Raw genomic sequence first — 21,204 nt, forward strand, 5'->3', positions numbered from 1 at the left:
GCCCCGGGGCGCACCCACCGCAGGGGGCGTCGGAGCTGTTCCCGGGGCGGCTCCGCCCGGAGACACTGGGAGGGGCTGCCCCCGGCTTCTACCCCCCGCCCCCGTCCCGGGCTTGTCACCCGGCGGGCTCATGGGCGGCCCCTGCTGGTCTTGCTGTTGCTTCAGGCCGGAGCGGGGATGCAAAACGCTGCGGCCAAGCCAAGGGGGTGGGGGACCCGCTCAACCCCCCCTGAACTCCCCTCAAACCCCAGCCTACTGAGCCTCAGCCCAGAGGTGAAAAGCACGGAGGGTTCCTTGACTCTTATCTTGTATAAGTGTTTCTTGCCCCTTTGTTTTAAAGTGATTGAATAAGTGTCTCCATTTCATAAGCCGAATGCTTTCAAGTTGCGAGAGTCGATCGGCTCGATGTCGCGTTCTGAAGAGGCTGCAGCTGGGAGCAGGGATCACGTGGGCAGTTAGGCTTTTATGTTCGTAGTAGTTGTGTAACTTTTTAGTATCGGTACTTTTAAAAAAACCCTACAGTAAAGGGTTTGGCAGACACCACCCAACTTACATAAATGAAACTAAAGGCTGAGAAACAGCTTGGCCTAGCGGATGCAGCATGTGGGCACAGGTCAAGAAGTCTGTTTCTAATCAAAGCTCACTTAATACATTTGCTGCAGGGTCTTGGGAGGTTGCTTAGGTTTCTGGGACTCTAAAACAAGACAGATGCTTATATCTCAAGGTATGCAGAGGATTAGCAACATTTTATAAAGAGTCTGGATTAGGGAAAGAACTATATAAATACTTGGTATTTACATTGTATGTCCGAAACAGATGAATGTATAAGTTGTTGCAGGTTAAATGAGAGAAAATTTGATGATTATTTAGTTTCCCGTTTGTTGAGTACAGTGGGTTTCATTTTGAACACTTCTCTTGAAAATCTAGATTCTGGTTAATATTCATAAGTGGAGTGATGTTATGAACTATATAAAACCATTTCAGTAGTCGGTAGATTTACCGTGAGCCTAAAAAATACTTATATCAACTTGCTTATGCCTCAGGTTTGTGTTCAGCTTCAGGGAAGAAGTTACAAAAACACATTGTAGATATAAGTCTAAGTTGCATTCAAAATATTTATTAAGTTGAATCAAGTAGTACAGATACAGAAACTTCCTTTTTATTGGAGTACAGAATAAAGCAATATATTTTTCGTTATCTTTAAAAATATTATTTAAAACATGCTCACTTTTTTACAGGTGGGAAGAATGAAAGAAAAGAGGGATGAAAGAATGTTGAACCATTTTGTATGGCTGTATAATGGAAGGAAACAGTTCGGAGAACCTCTGCAATAGATCTTTTGGGTGGCTTCAGCGACAAGATAATGATGTTAAACCATGGCTGTGGAAATTCTCTAATTGCTTTTCTGCAACTGGAAAGACTTCACCTTGCAGTACAGACACGGTAATTTTTCACTGTACTAAGAACATAACTAATGTACTAAAATAAACTGATGTTTCTCATTATGCAGTATTAGGTGGGCAATGGCTGGGTTGTAGAGTAATTGAGTAGTGTCAGCTGTGTCACTGACCAGTTGAATAGTTCTTAGCAAATAACTTTTCTTTCTCAGTTTTGCTCCATCTGTAATGAATAGAGAATACAGTGTATGAATACTCAGTTTGATCAACTTCTTTAAAGTGGTTTAGGATCTGTGGACAAAAGGCACTCATGTACTAGATGATAGTATTTTACTGGAGAGAGGAGAGGCATTTTTCCCATCTTCATAGCTGATTTGCTTAAGCCCTGAATCATAACATATAGTCCTATTTCTTATAAGACAAATTTTTAGCACAACCTTTTACAGTTATTTACAAATGTCTAATTCTTAACTATCTTTTGTCCCACGACTCTACGCACTTGCATTTTAAAATTCTAATGTAAAGATTGAAAATCTAATGAAATCTAGAACTTGCACGTGCAAAAAAACGCATGTACCCAACAAATTTGCTTCCATTGTCCAGCCACCCCATGGACATCCAATGTTTTGTTTTGGGTTTTTTTTGTTCTTCCTCTGTTGAAAAATCACTGCTTTGCCATCATAGTTTACCTGCGTTCTGTCTCTTTGTTTTTGTTCTTTTTCTGTTCTTGGCTTTTAAGATGCTCATTTTTCACTTTGTGGATACTAGGTATCTTTCAACAGCCTATTTTTGATGGCCTTGATCCAAGTCTAAGTAAATGTGTGTATTCTAAGTAAATTATATATTATAACCATTTCTTCATTACTTCTGCATTGCAATTTGCTTCCATTACAGAAGTTGTATGTCCTGGTGATATTGTATGTCCGTTTGCTTTGCTTTTCAAGTGGAGAAAAAAAATTTTAATTTTAATTTCTTAACTTTTTTTTCTTCTGCCTCCTTCGGTTTCTACATTTAGTGATCTATCTTTGTAGTCAGTTACTGTTCTGGTTTATAGTCTTTTGTATTTATTATCCCAGAAATTTGTCCCTTTAAATTTATGTATGCAACTTATACAGAAGATGTCTAGAGCTTAGCACATGTATCTGATGTTATGATGGTATTTATAATCATTTATGATTTGCTGGCTTCTGTCATAGTTAAAATAACCAGTAAATATTAGCTGTTTGTTACTGTAAATTAGTGGGTTATACCTTTTTACATTTTGGGGTAAATCTCATGTATGATTTTTGGTTTTTTTTCCCCCTCCCTCCTCCACCAGAAAGATTACATGGAGAGCAACAAAACTGCTGTGGAATTGAAGGATGCTCCATCTCCTCACCATGCTAGCTCTAAACTCTTTCCAGCAGTACCACTTCCTGATGTTCATCCTATTCATCAACGGCAAATACAACTTTCATCTGCCCCCAAAGTAAGCTGTTGCACTCACGGCTCTGACTCTTCCTGCACGTCTCAGTTGCATTTTGGTAGTGGTGGTGGTAGCTTGATTCACCCTGGCACAATATTAGACTCTCAAAGCACTGGGACAATTACTTGTCAAATAGGGTCAGGGTTTGCTTATCAGTCTGCATCTTCACTCAAGAACGCTACAGCTAGAAGCAGTTTGACAGGCATTACAAATGACTTCCCTGGCATGTGCATAGAAAATAATGCATCTTCCTGTCAACATCTGCCTTGTTGTGGAAAACTCCATTTCCAATCCTGTCATGGTAACGTGCACAAACTGCATCAATTTCCAGCCCTTCAGAGCTGTCCATCTTCTGGATATTTTCCCTGTTCTGAATTCACGAGTGGGGCTGCAGGGCACTTGGAGGAGCACATTACACAATCGGAGCTAACATCACGTGTGTGCGCCAACTCTTTGCACCTAAATATGGCACCTTCGGTTTGTTTAAAGGGTTCTCACTACTGCAATGACTGTTTAAGCAAGGTTTGTATACATTGCATTTCCTCATATAAGGTTTATTATAAAAGCTCTAACAAACAGGTCTTTAAGTGGGAGGGGCTTGAATCTTGTAGTTTAGGGATCAGCAATCTATGGCCCACACAGAGCAATTAGATGTAGCTCACAGGGTTGGGGTTGGGGGGTCAGCAGTGAGGAGTTTCACCTGTGCTATGCTGCAGCCAGCCAGTGGAGAGAAATGATAATGGCAGCTGGATCATAACCCATCTTGGAACCAAGCTAGTCGTCTTGGCCTGCTGCCAGAAAGCATAAACAAGAATAGCAGTTGGCAGTGTTATGTAGAATAAGGGCCATGGTATAGGAAGACTGGTCTTTCCAAGGTGAGCACTTTTATGGAAGTAACATTCACTTCTGTGGGAAAGTAGAACAGGCTATTGTACTGTTTGATTGTATGTATCCTAATTCTATTATTAATTGAACAGAATGTTAAATAGTCCCGGAAAGAGAGCTTACTTTTATTCTGACAGATCCAGATGAAATGTAACGTTAGTAGTGACTTGATAGATTGAATGACATTTAGTCTGTAATCAGCACAGGGATCTGATCAAGGTGGATCTCATGAAAAAAGTCAAGTGCCTGAGATCAGCCTTTCCTAACCTATAATTTACTTTTTTTGATTTGATATCGGTTCAGTATATATTGAATATTTAACTGAATTTAGATTTAAATTTAATTTTAAATTTTACTAATGCTTCAGAAGTGATATTTGTTGCAAATCTTGTACTGCAAAGCGTTACCTGAGGCTCAGAAATTGAGAGGAGTTTAAAAAAATTAATATCAAAATGAATATATAAATTCACTTCACCAAACAAGGCCAAGAATTTAAAAAACTCATCAGTAACTTATGGATGCCTTGATATTGGAAATGTTGAGATTCATTAAAATAACAGTCTTCCCCTCCTCCCCCACCCTGTTGAAAATTGAGGCTACTTGCAGACATAAAAAAACCCAAACAGCACTTAACTTTAAACTTGGTGTGCTCCTGCACTGAGCCCAGCACGTGCCCAGGAGAGGCAATGTATTGGCTGGACCCAGCTCGCCCAACATCTGTATAGATCAGGCACTTTAGCGGGGCTTTTTTGTCACTTTTATCTAGTAGGTGATTGAATCGGCTGTAGCTAAAATTGTCCAAAATCCCAGCTGGAGTGCCCAATCGGTACAGATTCTGTGGAGCTGGGTTGAAGTAAGGTGTTGCTGCTTCCGGTAAAGTATCATTTTGTGATTTTAAACATCTGTGAGCAACCTGAATGTCTTAAGGATAGTGTCTGAATCAAGCACCTTAAACTCCAACAGTGACTGAGGATTCTAAGGTGTGCAAAGAAAGGAAGGTTGTACGAGGGAAAGATGCTTTATTCAGTGTTATTGATGTACCTGTTCATCTGAAAATTAACCTCAGTTGACTAGAAAGTGTTTGTCATTGGAGGGGTAAGAATCAGTGTTTAGAATTTGGAATGGTATGCACAGTTATGTACACTAAACTAATTCGTGTTTTGGAAAAATGTCTCGACAGCCAACCAGAAATACTTTAATTGATCCTGCTAAAGTATGGCCAAATATTCCTCCTCCAAGTACTAAGACTGCACCCATCTCTATCCCAATATGTAATGGCTGCGGAACCAAAGGAACGGCAAAAGAGACGCGTTTATTACTGGCGAGCAGCCTGGGCAAATCTCCACAGGAATATGGTAAACTCCATTTGTTTGAAAGGTTTACTTAAAGGATGCACTTCTTAAAAAGCTGTTGAATATTAAAAATTTGCACCTCTTTCTGAGAATGTTTAAGTAACACCAAAACATACTAAACTATTTGTTTCTGTTTGATAGCTCAGCCCAGTCAATAATGACATTAGCATAATGCTGTATTTACTCAAATACAAGACAAAGTTGTTTTTTTTTTTTTTCTCCTCAGTTGGCTTTGGAGGGGAAAAAGCCACTTGTCTTATTGCATGTAAGGAAATCTCACTAAACACATTATATGTCAATAAACTGCTAGCAAAAGCAGCACGTGTTCAGTAATGGAAACCAACTATGAAGCTGATCAAATGCAGCCAACACTAAACACGATTAAAATACATGTCTGACATTGGGCAAAGATGCTGATGGGAATCTACCACAAGGATACATTAGTGCAAACCATCTGAGTAAGACATGCTAGTGCCCATTAAGTGCAATCCCCCTCACCACCGACTCTTTCAAACCATGGCGAGCTACAACATTGCATACAGTTCATCCAATAGCCCTTAGTTGTGCCCCCTTTCAGCCTGGTGCATATGATCAACATGGGCAAGCCCCCTATCAGCATGTCCAGATGAGCACAGTTGTGCAGTATGTGGTACCTCAAACACGTTTGCAACACCACATACTGTGCAGTCTGGTGTTTTCTGTGCTGCGAGGGTGCGCTGCTTATGCACAGGGGTGAGAAAATGTGCTGAAAAATAGAAATAGAGCATACATACTTGGGCATAGTGCACTACTGAAAAGTGGAGCTAGGCCACCTGGAGCTGTGCTGTGGCTGCTGGTGAGGCTCTGCCTGCCAGGATTGCCATAGCTGCAGCCCCAGGAGGCCCGCAGGACCCAGATAAGGCTTCTGGGGCCAACACAGTACTGGCTTCAGCCTCCCCTACTGCTCCCTGGTGTAACATGCCACGCACCAAAGCGCATGTGGCACTGGCATTCCTTGGGGACAGGTAGCTGCATCTCAAGGTGTGCTGCTGCTAGTTGTCCCTGGGGAATCAAACTCCTGCACACATCTGCGCCCCAGGAGATGAAGCCAGACCAGGTTGCTCTGCACCTTATTTGCATGTAAATTTTTGGAGCATCCCAGGACTTGTGAAAACAACACATGGTTCCAGGCATGAGTGGGGGCTAATTAGCATACATATCCTTTGAGGAGGGTATCTGGAGTATACATGCATACTGAGCAGTGCTGAGTTGTGGGGTTGCTCTGGCTTAAAATGCTGTTTACTGGTGGGGCCTAACCCGGGGAATGAATTAATGCGGTAAATTGTGAGCCTTTTGGCTTTGGACTAATATCATGCATAATCTATACTAGATACAAGTAGCTGCCAAACTGCTTTTCAAAAATGTGTTTATGAAATACCTGTGCTTAAACTTGCAGCTGTTTCAAAAAAACCCAAAACTATGCATTGATTCTGGATGAGTTAAGTCTGTGGGTACTAGATGCAAATTCTGGGTTGCCATGTTTAATTTCAAGCTTTTTATTTTCACATTTGCTCCTCACTTCCACATGCTCAGGGGGAGCAGGGTCCGATAGTAAGGAGAGGAGGGAAGAGGCTGCTGAGGGAGACGGAGCAAAGGCCTACCTGGTTTCTCTCTCCCTCCCCTCCCCAAATTGACTTTCCCTGCTGGATAAATTCAGGGCAAACTTCCAATAATTAGAGTCTATACCTGAATAATTGTAACCAATTTTATAAATCTTCCATACGTAGGATCTAATTAGTGGGGGGTCATCTTATATTCAAGGTCATCTTCTATTTGAGTAAATACAGCATTTTTGTATACTTACCTTTTGAACATTGGTTCCAAGTTCAGTGATGTGGTACTTTTCTCTCATCTAGAAGTATTAATTTTCATTCATGTGGCACCTGCTATTTTCTGGCCATTGCGAGTTATAGAACACATGTAAGCATGATTCAGCTTTTGTCTGTTCTGAAAAATCAGAACTAAAATTATTCCTCAGCTCATGATAACTCCTTGTACCAGAGTCATGTTCCAGTTCAAATTTGTTTTTTAGTTATTTAACAGTGCACTTCACACTGGGCATTTACGTTACTATTTTTTGTTATTAATACAGTAATAATTGTGAACTTCTGTGTAAGGTTTTAGACAACAATTAGCAATTTAAGTGGTGTCAGAAACGCCCTTCCTCAACAAATTTGCTTGGTTCTTTAACATAGTTTTGATTTTGACAGTCTCATATTTTCTATGGCAGGATGTCAAAGATATAGTTTGAGCTGCATCCAGCCTGCAGACCAATTTCATCTGGCCTGTGTGGCTCCTAGAGGCCTAGAATTTGTGGGGAAAGGCAAGCAGGCCAGACTCCTAATTCTCGTGGCCTGTTGGAGGATACAAGTTGGAGGGAGGGAGAGAGCAATCTTTGTTCAATGGCAATCAATTTCTTCTCCAAACTTGACTAAGAGAAAACATTGGTAAATTCATGGTTCAAGTATTGATTTAAAATAAAGAAGAATCATTTTGCATTAAAAAGGTGGCCCTTTTAGACAACTAGTTGTTACTTCTAATTGCATTGCTTAGTTGCATTTCCTGAGAATTGTTGTTCTAGGCTTGTAGTTCAATACCTACCTTTGATATCTTTTATATCCTAATGCTTGTAACTGCAGAGGTTCATTTTCTAAGCATCATTCAGACTGAAATTAAAGGTATTTCATCACATCTGTACAGGATCTCCAGAAGTTGCAGTAACTGGCCAGTTACTAGAAAACTTGCCCCCCATTGGAGTCTTCTGGGATATTGAAAACTGCTCAGTTCCGACTGGCCGTTCAGCTATTGCAGTTGTACAGCGAATTCGTGAGAAGTTTTTTAAAGGTCACAGAGAAGCAGAATTCATCTGTGTGTGTGACATCAGTAAAGAAAATAAAGAAGTTATTCAAGAGCTAAACAACTGCCAGGTATGGGAGAGTGAATGAGAGCAATTTATGGTGTGCTTAATTAAGGGAAGCTGCATGCTTTCAGACATCCTAAATGTATGTAAACAATCTGTATTAGGGTTTGCAAATTGTCAGGATAGATTAGGTCAGGTGATGTTAGGGAGCACCAGACATTTGTTCTTGCTTTATTTAAAGTGGAGGGATGAGTTCTAGTGAAACTGGAATACCATTTTTTTATGACGGCACTGCTGCTTATTTTTTCTAGGATTTAATGTGAACTATTTCTAGGTCTTAATCTGTTAACAGATAAGTTGCTGTGTTCAAACCTTTGTTTTTTCTTGGTAGATATATATTTTTAATTCAGTATTTGAGCATGCTTAAGTCCAAGCAAGCATATGTCTGAATTATATTTTAGGTTTATTAGATATCTGAAATTCTGAAAATGATTACTCTTTTGAAAACAACTGTATCGTTGTTGGGACAACACTGAATAGACCATTGTTTCAAAATAGTGAAAGGGGGAATATATCTTTTAAGCAAGGTATTGGTGAAGTTGAAATAGCTCACTGTAAAGCCCAGTCATGTAAAACAGAATTAGGATTATGGTTATTGGTGGGCTTGAAAGTGCAATTCGGAAGTTACCTAGATAAATAGGTGGACAAATGGGGCTAACTTACTGAGTCCAAACCCTTAGTAGGTATCTAATTGCCAAAAAGAACAAATGAACCAACGATATAAATCATGTTTAGGTTCAGTTGCCAATTAGTATGAATTCTTCAAAAATTAAAAAATTGCTCAAAATAGTTCTACAGTTCTCATTAAAAATGTATACATCTACGTCTACAAAAAACTGTTCTAGCCTCCTTGAGCACTGTAGCTACACTTTTCTGCAGTTTCAGCAAAACATGTCTGCCCGTCTTGGAACAAGCATTGGTCAGCATTTTAAACGGATTCAATCCTTTATCTTCTAATAAAAAGTCCTAATAATTCTCAGAAGGGGTCCCCTTTTCCTGGGTTGTCCATATTTTTGAAGACTAGTATTTATAGATTCTCTGTTTTAAAAGTGTTTCCATCATACCTGCCAGCAGGGTTCTCTTGTTTACTGCTGTGTTAATGGTTTAGGAATGTGTTTTCAGATTTTATTTTCAGGCTAATTTGAAGGTGCAAGCAATCCTTTATTAGTAATTTTTATTATAGTAATATCTTGTGTGTTTTAACTTTACATAAGTCAAACAAACATTAAGCTCTTCCCCATGATTTTATTAAAATGCAAAATTGAAACAGTGTATTCAGAACAAACAATATTATAGACCAATTATAAGAGAATGGTTTAGTTTATCACGGTTTCTCTTGTACATCCTCTAGCACATGCAAGTCTCCTCCTTTTTAAGGGGAGAGCTAAGTACAGTGGATCTAAGATTAATTTATTAAGTCTGTTTATTTTTTAAAGAAGTTCTCAAAACTTCTCTCTCAAATCTAATTTCTCCTATGAAACACCTTTCTACTTCATACCTTTATACATCATAAAGTATTTTTGTGTGGTGTACATTGTGTGTTAAACTGAGAGGTAAATGCAGAACTTGGTCTGCTATATGTGCTTTTTTATTTTTAAGTTTTTTTCTTTAAAAGCATGTTTTTATAATCTGTAGGTGACTGTTGCACATATCAATGCCACAGCAAAGAATGCTGCTGATGACAAACTGAGACAGAGTCTTAGAAGGTTTGCTGATACTCACACTGCACCTGCCACTGTGGTTCTTGTCTCAAGTAAGTATGTCAGTTGTATTGTGAAAAATGTACGGTGTCTTTCTAGACTTTGGGGACAGAATTCAGGTCCTCTCTTGCATGTAAATGTTTCAAGTCAGACCTTCACGGGGAACGTTTGCTGTGTGATATTTCCCAAAGGTTGTGTTTAGAATCAGCACTATCTAGCTGAAGTGCTCAAATGAGAATTGATAACAGATTACAGTGATCCTTTTAAAACAATGAGTGAAAACTGAATATTGCTTATTAAACCATGATTTATATATAGCTGACATATCACTGTGTGCATCATTGAAAGGTCTTGTAAGTATCTTCCAATAAGACTTAAGTGGGCACTGCGTATTGATTTCATTACTCTAAATAATAGCCTTTGTGGAAAATTTTGGAATATGTCTTCTACTCCAAAGTATTCAATTTTTGCATTATTACAAGAGACTAATGCAGGATACATACATATCATTAATATTAAATGCCACATTTCTGGACTTCACTTAATGCTATAATAACTCTATTGAAGCAAAATCTTTATTACAGAAGTATCTATTATGAGTTAGAAAGCTTTTGTTAGAGTCTAAACTTTGCTGCTAAGTGGGATATCCCTTTTTCTAAATGCTTAGAGCTATTGTTATTCTTTTTGCATGAAGCTGCTTTTTTGAGGTAAGCAGAACCTGTCAAAGTAATCTCTTATGAGTGACTTGACTGGATTTTTTTTGTTTCAGCTGATGTAAATTTTGCTTTGGAACTTAGCGACTTGAGACATCGGCATGGTTTCCATATAATTTTGGTACATAAAAACCAAGCTTCAGAAGCACTGTTACATCATGCTCATCAGCTTATCCATTTCGAAGAATTTATTTCAGACTTGCCACCAAGGTTGCCATTGAAAATTCCTGTAAGTGACTGTTATTATATATATATTGTAGAAAATCTCAGTGTGTATGAGCCCTCTTATGTCTCTGATTTTGCAGAAGTTCATGTAACAATTGGGATATTTTCAGCAGCACTGCTGTGTGTTTCAAGGGTACGCACCAAAGTGCTCAATCTATACAGACACTGTGGAGCCAGGTTGAAGCAGTGCACTGCTTCTTCCAGTAAAGTGTGGTTGTTTTGTTTGCTTGTTTTTTAACATCTGCAAGCAGCTGCATTTCAACTTAACCAGGAGCACTGCAAACACCAGGACTGCTATTGTTTCTGTATTGATAATTTGCCTTTTTTTTAACCTCTTCAGTGGCAGTTCTTTAACTCTGAGCCCTGGTATCATTGCATTACAAAAATGTCCATTATTTCTTCCTGAGATACAAATTATACCAATTTTGTCTGCGTCTATTTGTAGGTATGCTTGTTCATGAACTGTCATAGTTGCAACTTTTGGGTTGCAAATTCAAAAGGTGAGAAGTTCTAGGAAAATAGGATGATTCCTGCATCTCCTAAATGATTTTAACCTTTAATTAGTGTTCCCTCCCACCACCCATTATAGTTTTCCCAAGTTTTAATTTTGGACCCCTGGAAAATGTCAGCAAAAAGATTGTTTAGTTATTTGTAATTATGGGAACTTATCTTATTACTTTTTTCTTTCAACAGCCATGCCATACACTGTTATATGTTTACAACTTGCCAACGAACAGAGACAGCAAAAGCGTCAGCAACAGACTCAGGCGCTTGTCTGACAACTGTGGAGGGAAAGTGCTAAGCATTTCTGGAAGCAGTGCAATTCTTCGCTTTTTAAACCAAGAAAACGCTGAGCGTGCTCAGAAGCGAATGGAAAACGAAGATGTGTTTGGCAATAGAATTATTGTGTCTTTTACCCCAAAAAACAAAGAACTCAGTGAAACAACAAAAAGTTCAAACTGTGTTGGAGCGGAAAAGATGAAGTCTCCAAAAAAAGTGAACAAGAACACAAAGCTGTGCCTCCTCAGCAAAGACTCAAGTGACCAGTCTTCCAGTGCCAAAACCACTGCAGGGAAAGGATTGCAGATGCATGGCGCTGCCACAAAAGCTGCAAATGTTAAAAGTTTACAGGTAGTACCATCATTCTCATTCCTGCTATGTTCTTCTGATATAATCAGTAGTTTTCTGAATCTTAACCTCCATGTGTTGGGAGTGATTTTCCTCAATGGAGGATAAGATCTTCTGAAGAGTAGCTTTTATCTTCTGCCTTCACACCACTCTTTTTCAGGCCTAAGTGCTGTCAGTTTGCTGTCCAGGGCTCCAAATACTGCTGTTATCATTTAACTTTGCTTTGAAAACGACTGATCTTGCCTACTGTATCTTGAAGGGGTGGGAGAGTAATTCAGTGCGCAAATAATCCGGTAATTCTAAAGATTGAAATGGACCTCTACCCCATTTCATTGTAGTTACCACGAATTTCTACCATATTTCTAACAAAATGTTGCTGTTTGTTTTTAAATTGTCACTGGGTATAATTTTACTTCCAATTGCACTTAGAATTTATTTGTACAGCTGTTTTGAAGAAGGAAAGTCTTATGAAGGAGAAAATGTCACAATTTTTATGGGTTTTTTTTCTTAACTGCTTTGTTTCCCTTGCTGTAAAGGAGCTGTGCCGCCTTGAATCAAAAACTATCAGTAGAAATATTGAAAACCAGCAAGACCAGTTAAGAGGACAAATTCCTGCACAGAATAACTCTAAACAAGTGTGTCCAACAACCAAAAAAGTAGGAACAGGAGAATCTACCTATAAAATCAACCAGAAGTATGTTGGGGGAAAAAACTAACACTACAATAAATTTAATTGAGTAAAAACCTTGAGCTCTGCAACATAACGCATCTCTTTTTTTTTCTTCTCTAACCCCTCCCTCCCACCTCCTGTCCCCAAGTAAAAAAGAGACCGTTGTTCCCAGAAGCATTAGCAACTCTCCTGTAGAAAGAAAAGATAAAGATGAAACAGTATTCCAAGTCAGCTACCCTTCTGCTTTCAGCAAGCTAACATCATCACGACAGCTGAGTCCTCTGTTTATGTCCCAGAGCTGCTGGTCATCTCGGTAAGTCTGCATGTATTTAATATCTGGAATATTTGGGCTGGATTTGCTAGGTGATTTGTGTTTGTTTAAAAAACAAAAACCCCCCACAAGCCTTCCTGACCTCACTGCCGAAAAAAATCCTGCCTATGGATTTGTGTCTAACAGTCATTTTGACACTAATGCATGGTGACTCAGTCTTAAGTAAGAATGCTAACGTATTAGTTGCTATCTGAGCACTAATGGATAGAGCTGGATTTAAAAACAAGAAAGGGAACATTCCTCACTTTCAAATAGAAGCTCACTTTGTGGTAGCTGTTTCTCTCCTTACTGGTAATGGTAGAGTTCACAGTATTTCTGAAGTACTTCTGCTTCTTAACATTTGAGGCAAGATTTTTTTCCAAGGCCTGCATGTGCCCAGCGATGCAAACATTGCCTAATGGGCTTGGGAAAAGTCTTCCTGGGTAGATAACGGGAAGAAGTTTTGGCTTTTAATGTATAGAGGAAAGTATATATTTTATGAGCAAAAATTCTATCCAGCTCCAAACTCTGCTGTTCATTTTGAGATGATAGTTTTGTGGGGGTTCTAGGTTGTTTTTTTGGGGGGAGGTTGTTTGTTTGGGTTTTTCTGAGGAAATAATCCATTCTTCAGTGTAAAAAGAAGACGCTTTCGGTTCCTGTGTTTGGACACGTGAACAAAATGCTTTTGTGTAAGAAAAATTCAGTTAACCTTGGTAAATCTGTTTTACCTAATTTGTGTGAGCTTTCTTGCACATGCTTGTATTTTCAGCACGTGGATACCAACAGAATCGTCGTTTGTCATATTCATTGAATGAAAACAAAATGCTTTTTTTCCTTTTCTTTTCTTTTTAATCAGGAGTATGTCTCCAAACCTTTCAAACAGATCGTCCCCACTCACCTTCAATATTATAAATCAGACCAGTGGTACAGACTCTCCTGATCCTTTTGCAAATGGTGCAGATATTCATATCAGCAATATAGACTACAGGTTGTCCAGAAAAGAGTTGCAGCAAATTTTGCAAGACATTTTCTCTAGACATGGCAAGGTAATGGATCTAATCCTTTCTGATTTTGTTTTGATTTGATTTGATTTCCTTTCTTTAGCTTTCTATAAGGACTAAAAACTGGTCTGGTGACATCTTAACATGTTGGAACTCAGCAATTAGTGTTTTGTGATGCTGAGCCATAATACTTCTTGATCCACATATTTTGTTTTGTATTCTGTGTTTCTAGGTATGTTAAACGTGACAGAGGTGCTGTGTGCGCTTTCATTTTGAGCTTGTAAAATATTTTTTAAAATTACCCTCTACTCCTAATGTTAGATTCAAAAGTAATGGATGGCTTTAAATATTGAGTTGATACTTTTAATCTTATTTAATCATAACTGAAACAAAGGTGGATATTGTTTTGCTACCAAGACTAGAAAATAACCCATCAATGAGATGCCATGGGATGGTTTATAAATGGCTGCAAAATAAATTCGTGTATAACTTGTCTAAATTTCCATGTTAAAGAAATGGCTTCTAGGTCAGTCTGGTCTCTTTTGTGACCTGTGTGGTTCATATTTCTCTTCCAGGTAAAGAATGTAGAGCTCAGTCCTCATACAGATTACCAACTGAAGGCTACAGTTCAAATGGAAAATCTGCAAGAAGCAATTGGAGCTGTCAACAGTCTTCACAGATATAAAATTGGCAGCAAAAGAATTCAGGTCTCTCTAGCAACAGGAGCTGCTAATAAATCTCTGTCCCTTCTTAGGTATAAAACAACTTAAATGCTTTTTCTTCAGTTATTAGAGAACTCAAAGAGCAATGAGGGAGAGAGGTTGAGAAGAATCCACGCAAAATTTTATTTTTTGTACCAATTGACTAAAGTTCATTTGAAGTGAAGAAAAAGTTTTTATCTTGTAATGTTTAGGTTAGCACTAGCTAAATTCCGATGTTTTGTTTACGGTGCTTTTCTGCTGTATAAAGGTACCAGAGCTTCATTTGGAAGCTTCATGCTATTTGACTTCTTATCATATTTAAGTTCTGGAGGAAAGTCAGTTTGTCAGTTTCATGAAACTGGTACTGTATTCAGAAGTTAGGAAAAGCCAAGGGAGCTAAAAAATGATACTGTCAGTTACTGTTCTACTTCTGGGTGCTTACTTTATATCTTATTAATATGGCTTTCATATTATCTTCCATAATTACCTGGTGCCTATCTCTTATGCAATTTTGAACAGTCTTTGAATTAGAGGGCAAGAAATAGGGGTGCACTGGTAGACATTTTTGGGGGACAATACCGATAGCTGATATTTAAGGAGGCATATTGGTCAATACCAAACTGATATCTGATACAGCTACCATCAGCTATGGTTAAAGGAGTGTGTGTGGGGGGGGGGGGCAGATCAACACCTGTGGTGAGGAAGGGGGCATGGGCAGGGCACGGGACAGAGGTGCAGCTCATGGGGTGCGGGCATCTCTTGCTGCTGCTTGCACCTCAGGAGGGTGGGGCAGGCATGTGCCCCTGGATTGGCACAGTGTGGGGCAGGTTGCAGCTGCAGGGTGGAGCTGGTGCTGTGTGGGGCTCTTCTCACAAGGGGCTGGGCTCCTGCGGTGCTGGGAGGAGGCTGTAGCCATTCCAAATTTTGCTGCAGTTCTGCTCTCAGTCCTGCACCACCACCTCCACTGAAGTGCCAGGAAAAGCCATGGCGGCACCAGTTGGTGGCGTGGGGCTGGGAGCAGAGCTCCAATAAAATCTGGGGTGGCTACAGCCTCCTCTCTGCACCGCTGGAGCCTGCTCTGAGCCCTGCCCCCAGTGAGAAAAGCTCTGTACAGCACCGCCTCCATCCTGCAACAGCAGCCCGCCCCGCACTGTACAGATCTGGGGGCACACCCCCTGCCCCTCTGGGTGCAAGCAGTGGCAGGAGCTGCCTCCACCCCATGAGCTGCGCCCCTGTCCTATGCCCTGCCTCAGCTGGGCAGTGCCTGCCCCTTCCCTCACTGTGGGGGGCATTGATCTGCTCCCCCCACATACCCCTTCCCTCCCCTTCTAACTTACCAACCAGAGGCAGCTCTCCATGCTGCCAGCTCTGCTCCTCGCTGCCTGAGTGCTGCGCTACTTTGGTGCCGATGTTTTGGTGCTCCTTTAGAGATATTACATGTCCTTTTTATCTTCTAAGCAGAAGTATGACATACTTAGTGTGGCCTGGATGCAACAGATCAGAATTTGACCATTTGTCCATTTGTTATGCTTAATACTAAGAAGTGATATATACAAACATAGCTTAAATGTGCCCTAGTCCCTACTTTGACCTGTTCCATCATTTACAATTTGGCAAAAATACCAGTGAATTCTGGTTGCTTTAATCAACCTACTGTTTTGGGATCATATGAGGCTAGGGATTCCTGTTGCTCCCTGATTCATTTTTATAAAAGGTTAACTTTTATTAAAACCAAAAGCATTAAATTGGTAGTAATCAGGGTACTGCATCCTCAGCGGAGAAACAGAGTAATTGAAGTAAACTTCAAGATTAAAGTTAACTTTTGCTTAATAAAATAAGGGTACTAACACTAAAAAATTTTACTTGCAGTTCAGAAACGATCTCTATTCTCCAGGATGCTCCTGCTTGTTGTCTGCCTATATTCAAGTTCACAGAAATCTATGAAAAAAAGTAAGTTTTAAATTGCATTTGGTTTTAAATTTTATTACCAAAAATAATGGGTTTTTTTCTGTTTGTAGAGTAAAAAAAACAAATGATTAAAGTATAAGCAATATTTTCTCTGCTAGTGTAGCAGAATTCCATGCATTTTATGTAGTCAGAGGCCTTGGTTTTCCTTTATAGTTTACTACCTTTTTCAGTTTGAAAAGATTAGTGCTTTAAATTAACAGTTCAGATTTGGTAGCTTTTAATTAAGTTTTCAGACTGTCTTTTAGGCTAGGGACAAAAATTGCAGATATACTGGTATAAGTGATTGGAAAACAGTTTAGATCTGTAATACAACAGAAGTTCTGTGCATGTAAATGGGTTTAGGGTAAACTTGGATGGATGTAATATCAGACTTAACTGATTTAAGTTAACTTGAATCTGGAGGGGATCTGGGACAGAAGTTCAATTAAACAATTTATCCCACAGTCCCCCACAGAAAATGCTTTTCACCTCCCCCATAAACCCTCCCTCACAGGGTGGGCGAGCTACCTTTTGGCCCAAGGTATCTGCAGGGAGGCATGCGTTCAGGAGATCCCTGGCTCAAAGAAACCCATGCCAAAAAAAAGCGGGGGCGGGGAAGGTGTATGTTTCAGCAATATGCACTGCCGAAAACTGGAGCCTGGCCAGCTAGAGCCACACTCTGGTTGCTGGCCAGTAGGGTTATGCAAAGCTTTGGGTCACAATTCAGAGATGATTCGGAGGCCGAATCTACAAATCCAGATCGAATCACTAGAAGCTTTAGGCTCTCCAAATAGATTCGGAAAAGATTAGGAGATTCGGTCATAGGGTATAATGGGGAATCAATGAAATATCTATAACTTTGTTGGTTTTTGGCTAATTCAGATGAAACTTGCGTGGTGATAAGTGCAGGAGTTTCTGGGAAACTGGACCTCAAATCCCGAAAGCAGAACTCATGTTGCGTGTATGTGTTAAGCCATAGCAGGGTGAAAACTGCAGGAGTGGTGGCTCTTACTGAGGCCACAAAGCCTGCCAAGTTTCAAGGAGATAGATGCAGGGGTTTCTGGGTAACTGCACCTCAAACTGCTGACAAGCAAAACTCATGACATGCCTTACACCGTGTGTTATAGGCACAAGGAGGTGAAAACTGCATGGGTGGTAGCCCCTGCTGCAGCCACAAAGCCTACCAGCTGTCAGGGAGATAGGTGCAGGGCCCCAGAGCCCAGACTCTCCCTGCACCGCTGGTCGCAGGCAGGCAAAACTCATGACATGGGTGCTTGTGGGACTGTGTGCCCCTGTCAGGTGCGCCCTTCCTCGCACTGGGGCCTCTGCACAACATGGCAGTGTGCTCCTGTGAGGCCTCTTCCTCCACATCAGCCTTGGCCCAGTCTACCACAGTAAATGACAGCAGGTCAACATAACTTAGCTGGCTCAACGCCAATAGCACCAGCAGCATCAAAGGTATCCAGACGGAACTGCCACAGAGCCTTTGCTTCTTGCTGTCAACTCCTTTATAAAACAAAAGTTGTTGTGTTGGATATATGTTACTTATGGTGTGTGATGGCTTATCTTGTGTTTTTATGTTTATATGTTTATTATGAAAAAAAGTGAAATAGTTAGAAAAATATATCTTAGGAAGCTTTTGGGTTGAAAAAGCCTTTGTCAAGTTGAGGAAGTACCTGCAGTTGGTGTCTCTCCTGGTCCTGGATGGAAGGAATAGTAAAGAAGCTAGAGGCTGGCCTGGCAAGCAATGCAGGTGAGAGAGGCAGTCAGTGAAAATGGAAATGGAGGTGTTGGGGTGAGGAACAGGCTGGGGAAGGGGGATGTAGCAGCACAAGTAAAAGTGCAGAGGTACCTGGGCAGTCAAATGTCTGAGTGTTGCCTGCCTGCGGCCAGAGGTGCAGGACCCCAGAACCCAGACTCCCCCTGCAGTTTTCACTCCCCTGTGCCTTAACACACACACTGTCACCTATGTCATGAGTTTTGCTTGTCAGTAGTTTGAGGTACAGTTTCGCAGAAACCGCTGCATCTTTCATCCTGAAACTTGGCATGCTTCGTGCCCTTTGCAGCAGCTACCGCCCCTGCAAGTTTCATCTGAATCAGCCAAAAAACAACAAAGTTATAGATATTTAATTGATTCCCCTATTATAACCTATGGCCAAATCTCTTCCAAATCGATTCGGCCAACTTGAATAAAAAATGTGATTCGGACCTCTGAATCGAATCGGCCAAATACAGATTGCACAGACCTACTGGCCAGGCTTCCTGTCATGCCTGCAGCCTCGGGAGGACCCCAGATACGGCTGCTGGAGCCAGTACAGTTGCTGGGTGCTGCCTCGCAGCCAGGGTAACCTGCTTTGTGGCACAGGTGTTTCCTGGGGATGGGTAGCAGCGACCTGTCCCCGGGGAAAGAAATGTCTGCGCTTGACTGTACTAGCTCAATGCGGAGTATTTAACGTATTCTGTCACTTCATATTTATTTTAGTTCTTGGAGTCTGATTCGTTTTTAGTTCTTGTCAGATTCTTTTTATGAATAGTGTATCATTATACATCTCATTTTAGATTTGGACACAAGCTAATTATAACAGATCTGTATAAATTAACGGATACTGTGGCAATCCGTGACCAAGGAAATGGACGATTAGTATGTCTTCTACCCAGCAGCCAAGCACGGCAAAGTCCTTTAGGATCTTCGCAGTCTCATGATGGCTCATCAGCCAACTGCAGTCCTATAATATTTGAAGAGTTGGAGTATCATGAACCCATTTGCAAACAACACTGCCTGGATAAAGACTTCAGGTAGAATGCATGTGGAAACGTCTTTTTTTTTTTTTTCCAGAAGTATTTTACGTGAAAGTTCAGATCTTACCTTCTGAGTATAATCCTATTGCACCTTGCTCAAGTCCCTGAAGAAAGTGTTAACATTCCTACTTCTGTAACATCATTATCCAAGCCTTTAGACTAAGTCACAAAAAGCAGCAAGCAGGTGGGGAACTCCATGCACCTTTTGCGTTAACTGTTTTTCAAGCACTTCAGCTTGGTGGAATAAGATTGTACTTGAGCATCTAATGGGTGAAATAGGGTCTGGCCCTGGGTATATACCATTTTTAAAAGATTCATCAGTGAGTGAATGTCCTGTTTTAAAGCTTGTGCTAAATCAGAATGGATCAAGTGGAGTGGGGAACAAAGTGGTATTTCATGTAGTGTCCTGGTTTGAGTTGTTTTTTCTGAGAAATTTGGGTTTATGCTTCAGTCCCATTGCTGAAGATGTAACACTTGTTAGGCAGAGATCGAAATGGATATCAGTTTCCTGATTTGGTTAGAGAAGCGTAGTGAGGAAAATGCAGAATAATTTTATAATTTCATAAATTTGCTTTTCTACTTGCCCTACAGTTTGTTCTTCCTTCTCCTAAGTTAATTAGCAGTCAATAATGCCTGCTGCTAATCCATGTTATAATAAGCTTTTTTATAGGGTTATTTGTCAGCAACTGTAGATATCTCAAGAACACTTGCTGGCAATATGCAGCTGGCTAGTTACAACATGCTGGTTCTCCTCATTCACATAATACTGAACCATCTCCCGTCCCACACACATAGTATTCAGAGATTCAATTGTGTAAAGTGCATACCAAAGGAAGGGAGAACTGCCATTCCAGAAGCGTTTTTCCAGTTAGCACCAGTATTGTACATGTACTTGTATGCAAAATAACCTGTGCTCAAAGGATAAGTATGTCATAATTAATTATTTGTGTCATTTTTACAGTGAACACGAGTTTGATCCAGACTCCTACAAAATTCCTTTTGTAATTTTGTCTTTGAAGACATTTGCACCACAAGTCCATAGTCTGCTGCAGACACATGAGGGCACTTTGCCTTTACTAAGGTAAACTTGAGGTTTTGATTTATTTTTTTAAATTTCTGTATCAATTTAACTTCTCCTTCTCTTACAACACGCTAAAGTGTTGTGAAATGGTATATTTATAACAGACGTAAGTGTCTCTTAGCAGCTGAGGTTTTTTTTGTTGCAACAACTTTTTGTCCAATAATTCTGAGAGCAGTTAAATAAAGACTTGTTTTTGTGGAGTCAAATAATATCTATGCGCTCTTATTAATAGGATTTTTAGAAGTTTCTTGAGCAAGGAATATATCCCTTTTTATAGCATTGTATTTATTCATAAGATGAATGGCAGTAGAGTAAGATCTTTATTATTTACCAGGGTTTCTTTTGTTCTTCACCCCCCTGTCCTTTTGTTTTTAAAGTTTTCCTGATTGCTATACTTCGGAGTTCAGTGATCTAGAAATAGTACAGGAAGGCCAGGGAGGAGTTCCCTTGGAGCATCTCATCACCTGTGTTCCTGGAGTTAATATTGCCACTGCTCAAAATGGCATTAAAGTTGTTAAATGGATACACAACAAACCACCACCCCCTACTACAGGTACCATATAACTTGCTTTTTCACTTTCATTCTATGTATCTGGGCATCCAACAGGAAAGGAAAATCATTGTTAGTTCTCAGAAAAAATATATATATTGTGAAGACTGAGTTAATCCATAAAATTGTTGAATCAACCATTTTAAAATGTCTGAAAGTATTTTTTTTGTTTGTTTGTTTGTTTCAACAGTGTTGCATATGATAAACTTTCATGTTATTTGGTGGGGTATGGAAAACTATTTGATAACAATTGTGTAACAACTTTTAAATTGCATAGATATTCCCATTTTGGGGTATATAGCAATGATAAAATCTCAGTAA

The 21,204-nt window shown here is 39.9% G+C and overlaps 1 protein-coding gene across 3 annotated transcripts in view; it reads left to right on the forward strand.

The window, feature by feature from the left end:
* The first annotated feature begins 1,241 nt into the window (after window positions 1–1,241).
* The window catches only part of KIAA0430 (KIAA0430 ortholog), a 33,190-nt gene continuing 13,227 nt past the window's right edge, over window positions 1,242–21,204 (forward strand). Inside the window, exons 1-15 of one of the 3 annotated variants that reach the window (XM_019541797.1) lie at window positions 1,242–1,443; window positions 2,716–3,384; window positions 4,928–5,102; window positions 7,839–8,065; window positions 9,694–9,811; window positions 10,528–10,700; window positions 11,390–11,827; window positions 12,361–12,518; window positions 12,643–12,807; window positions 13,661–13,850; window positions 14,381–14,559; window positions 16,376–16,456; window positions 19,013–19,249; window positions 20,214–20,333; window positions 20,711–20,886. In XM_019541797.1, the coding sequence (XP_019397342.1) occupies window positions 1,300–1,443; window positions 2,716–3,384; window positions 4,928–5,102; window positions 7,839–8,065; window positions 9,694–9,811; window positions 10,528–10,700; window positions 11,390–11,827; window positions 12,361–12,518; window positions 12,643–12,807; window positions 13,661–13,850; window positions 14,381–14,559; window positions 16,376–16,456; window positions 19,013–19,249; window positions 20,214–20,333; window positions 20,711–20,886 (3,250 nt within the window). In that variant the 5' untranslated portion in view covers window positions 1,242–1,299. The remainder of the gene's footprint in view (window positions 1,444–2,715; window positions 3,385–4,927; window positions 5,103–7,838; window positions 8,066–9,693; window positions 9,812–10,527; window positions 10,701–11,389; window positions 11,828–12,360; window positions 12,519–12,642; window positions 12,808–13,660; window positions 13,851–14,380; window positions 14,560–16,375; window positions 16,457–19,012; window positions 19,250–20,213; window positions 20,334–20,710; window positions 20,887–21,204) is intronic. The other 2 variants (XM_019541800.1, XM_019541799.1) reach the window with 2 other exon arrangements.

The sequence above is a fragment of the Crocodylus porosus genome, unplaced genomic scaffold (genome assembly GCF_001723895.1).
Source record: "Crocodylus porosus isolate Cpor-Errol unplaced genomic scaffold, CroPor_comp1, whole genome shotgun sequence".
Classification (NCBI taxonomy): domain Eukaryota; kingdom Metazoa; phylum Chordata; order Crocodylia; family Crocodylidae; genus Crocodylus; species Crocodylus porosus.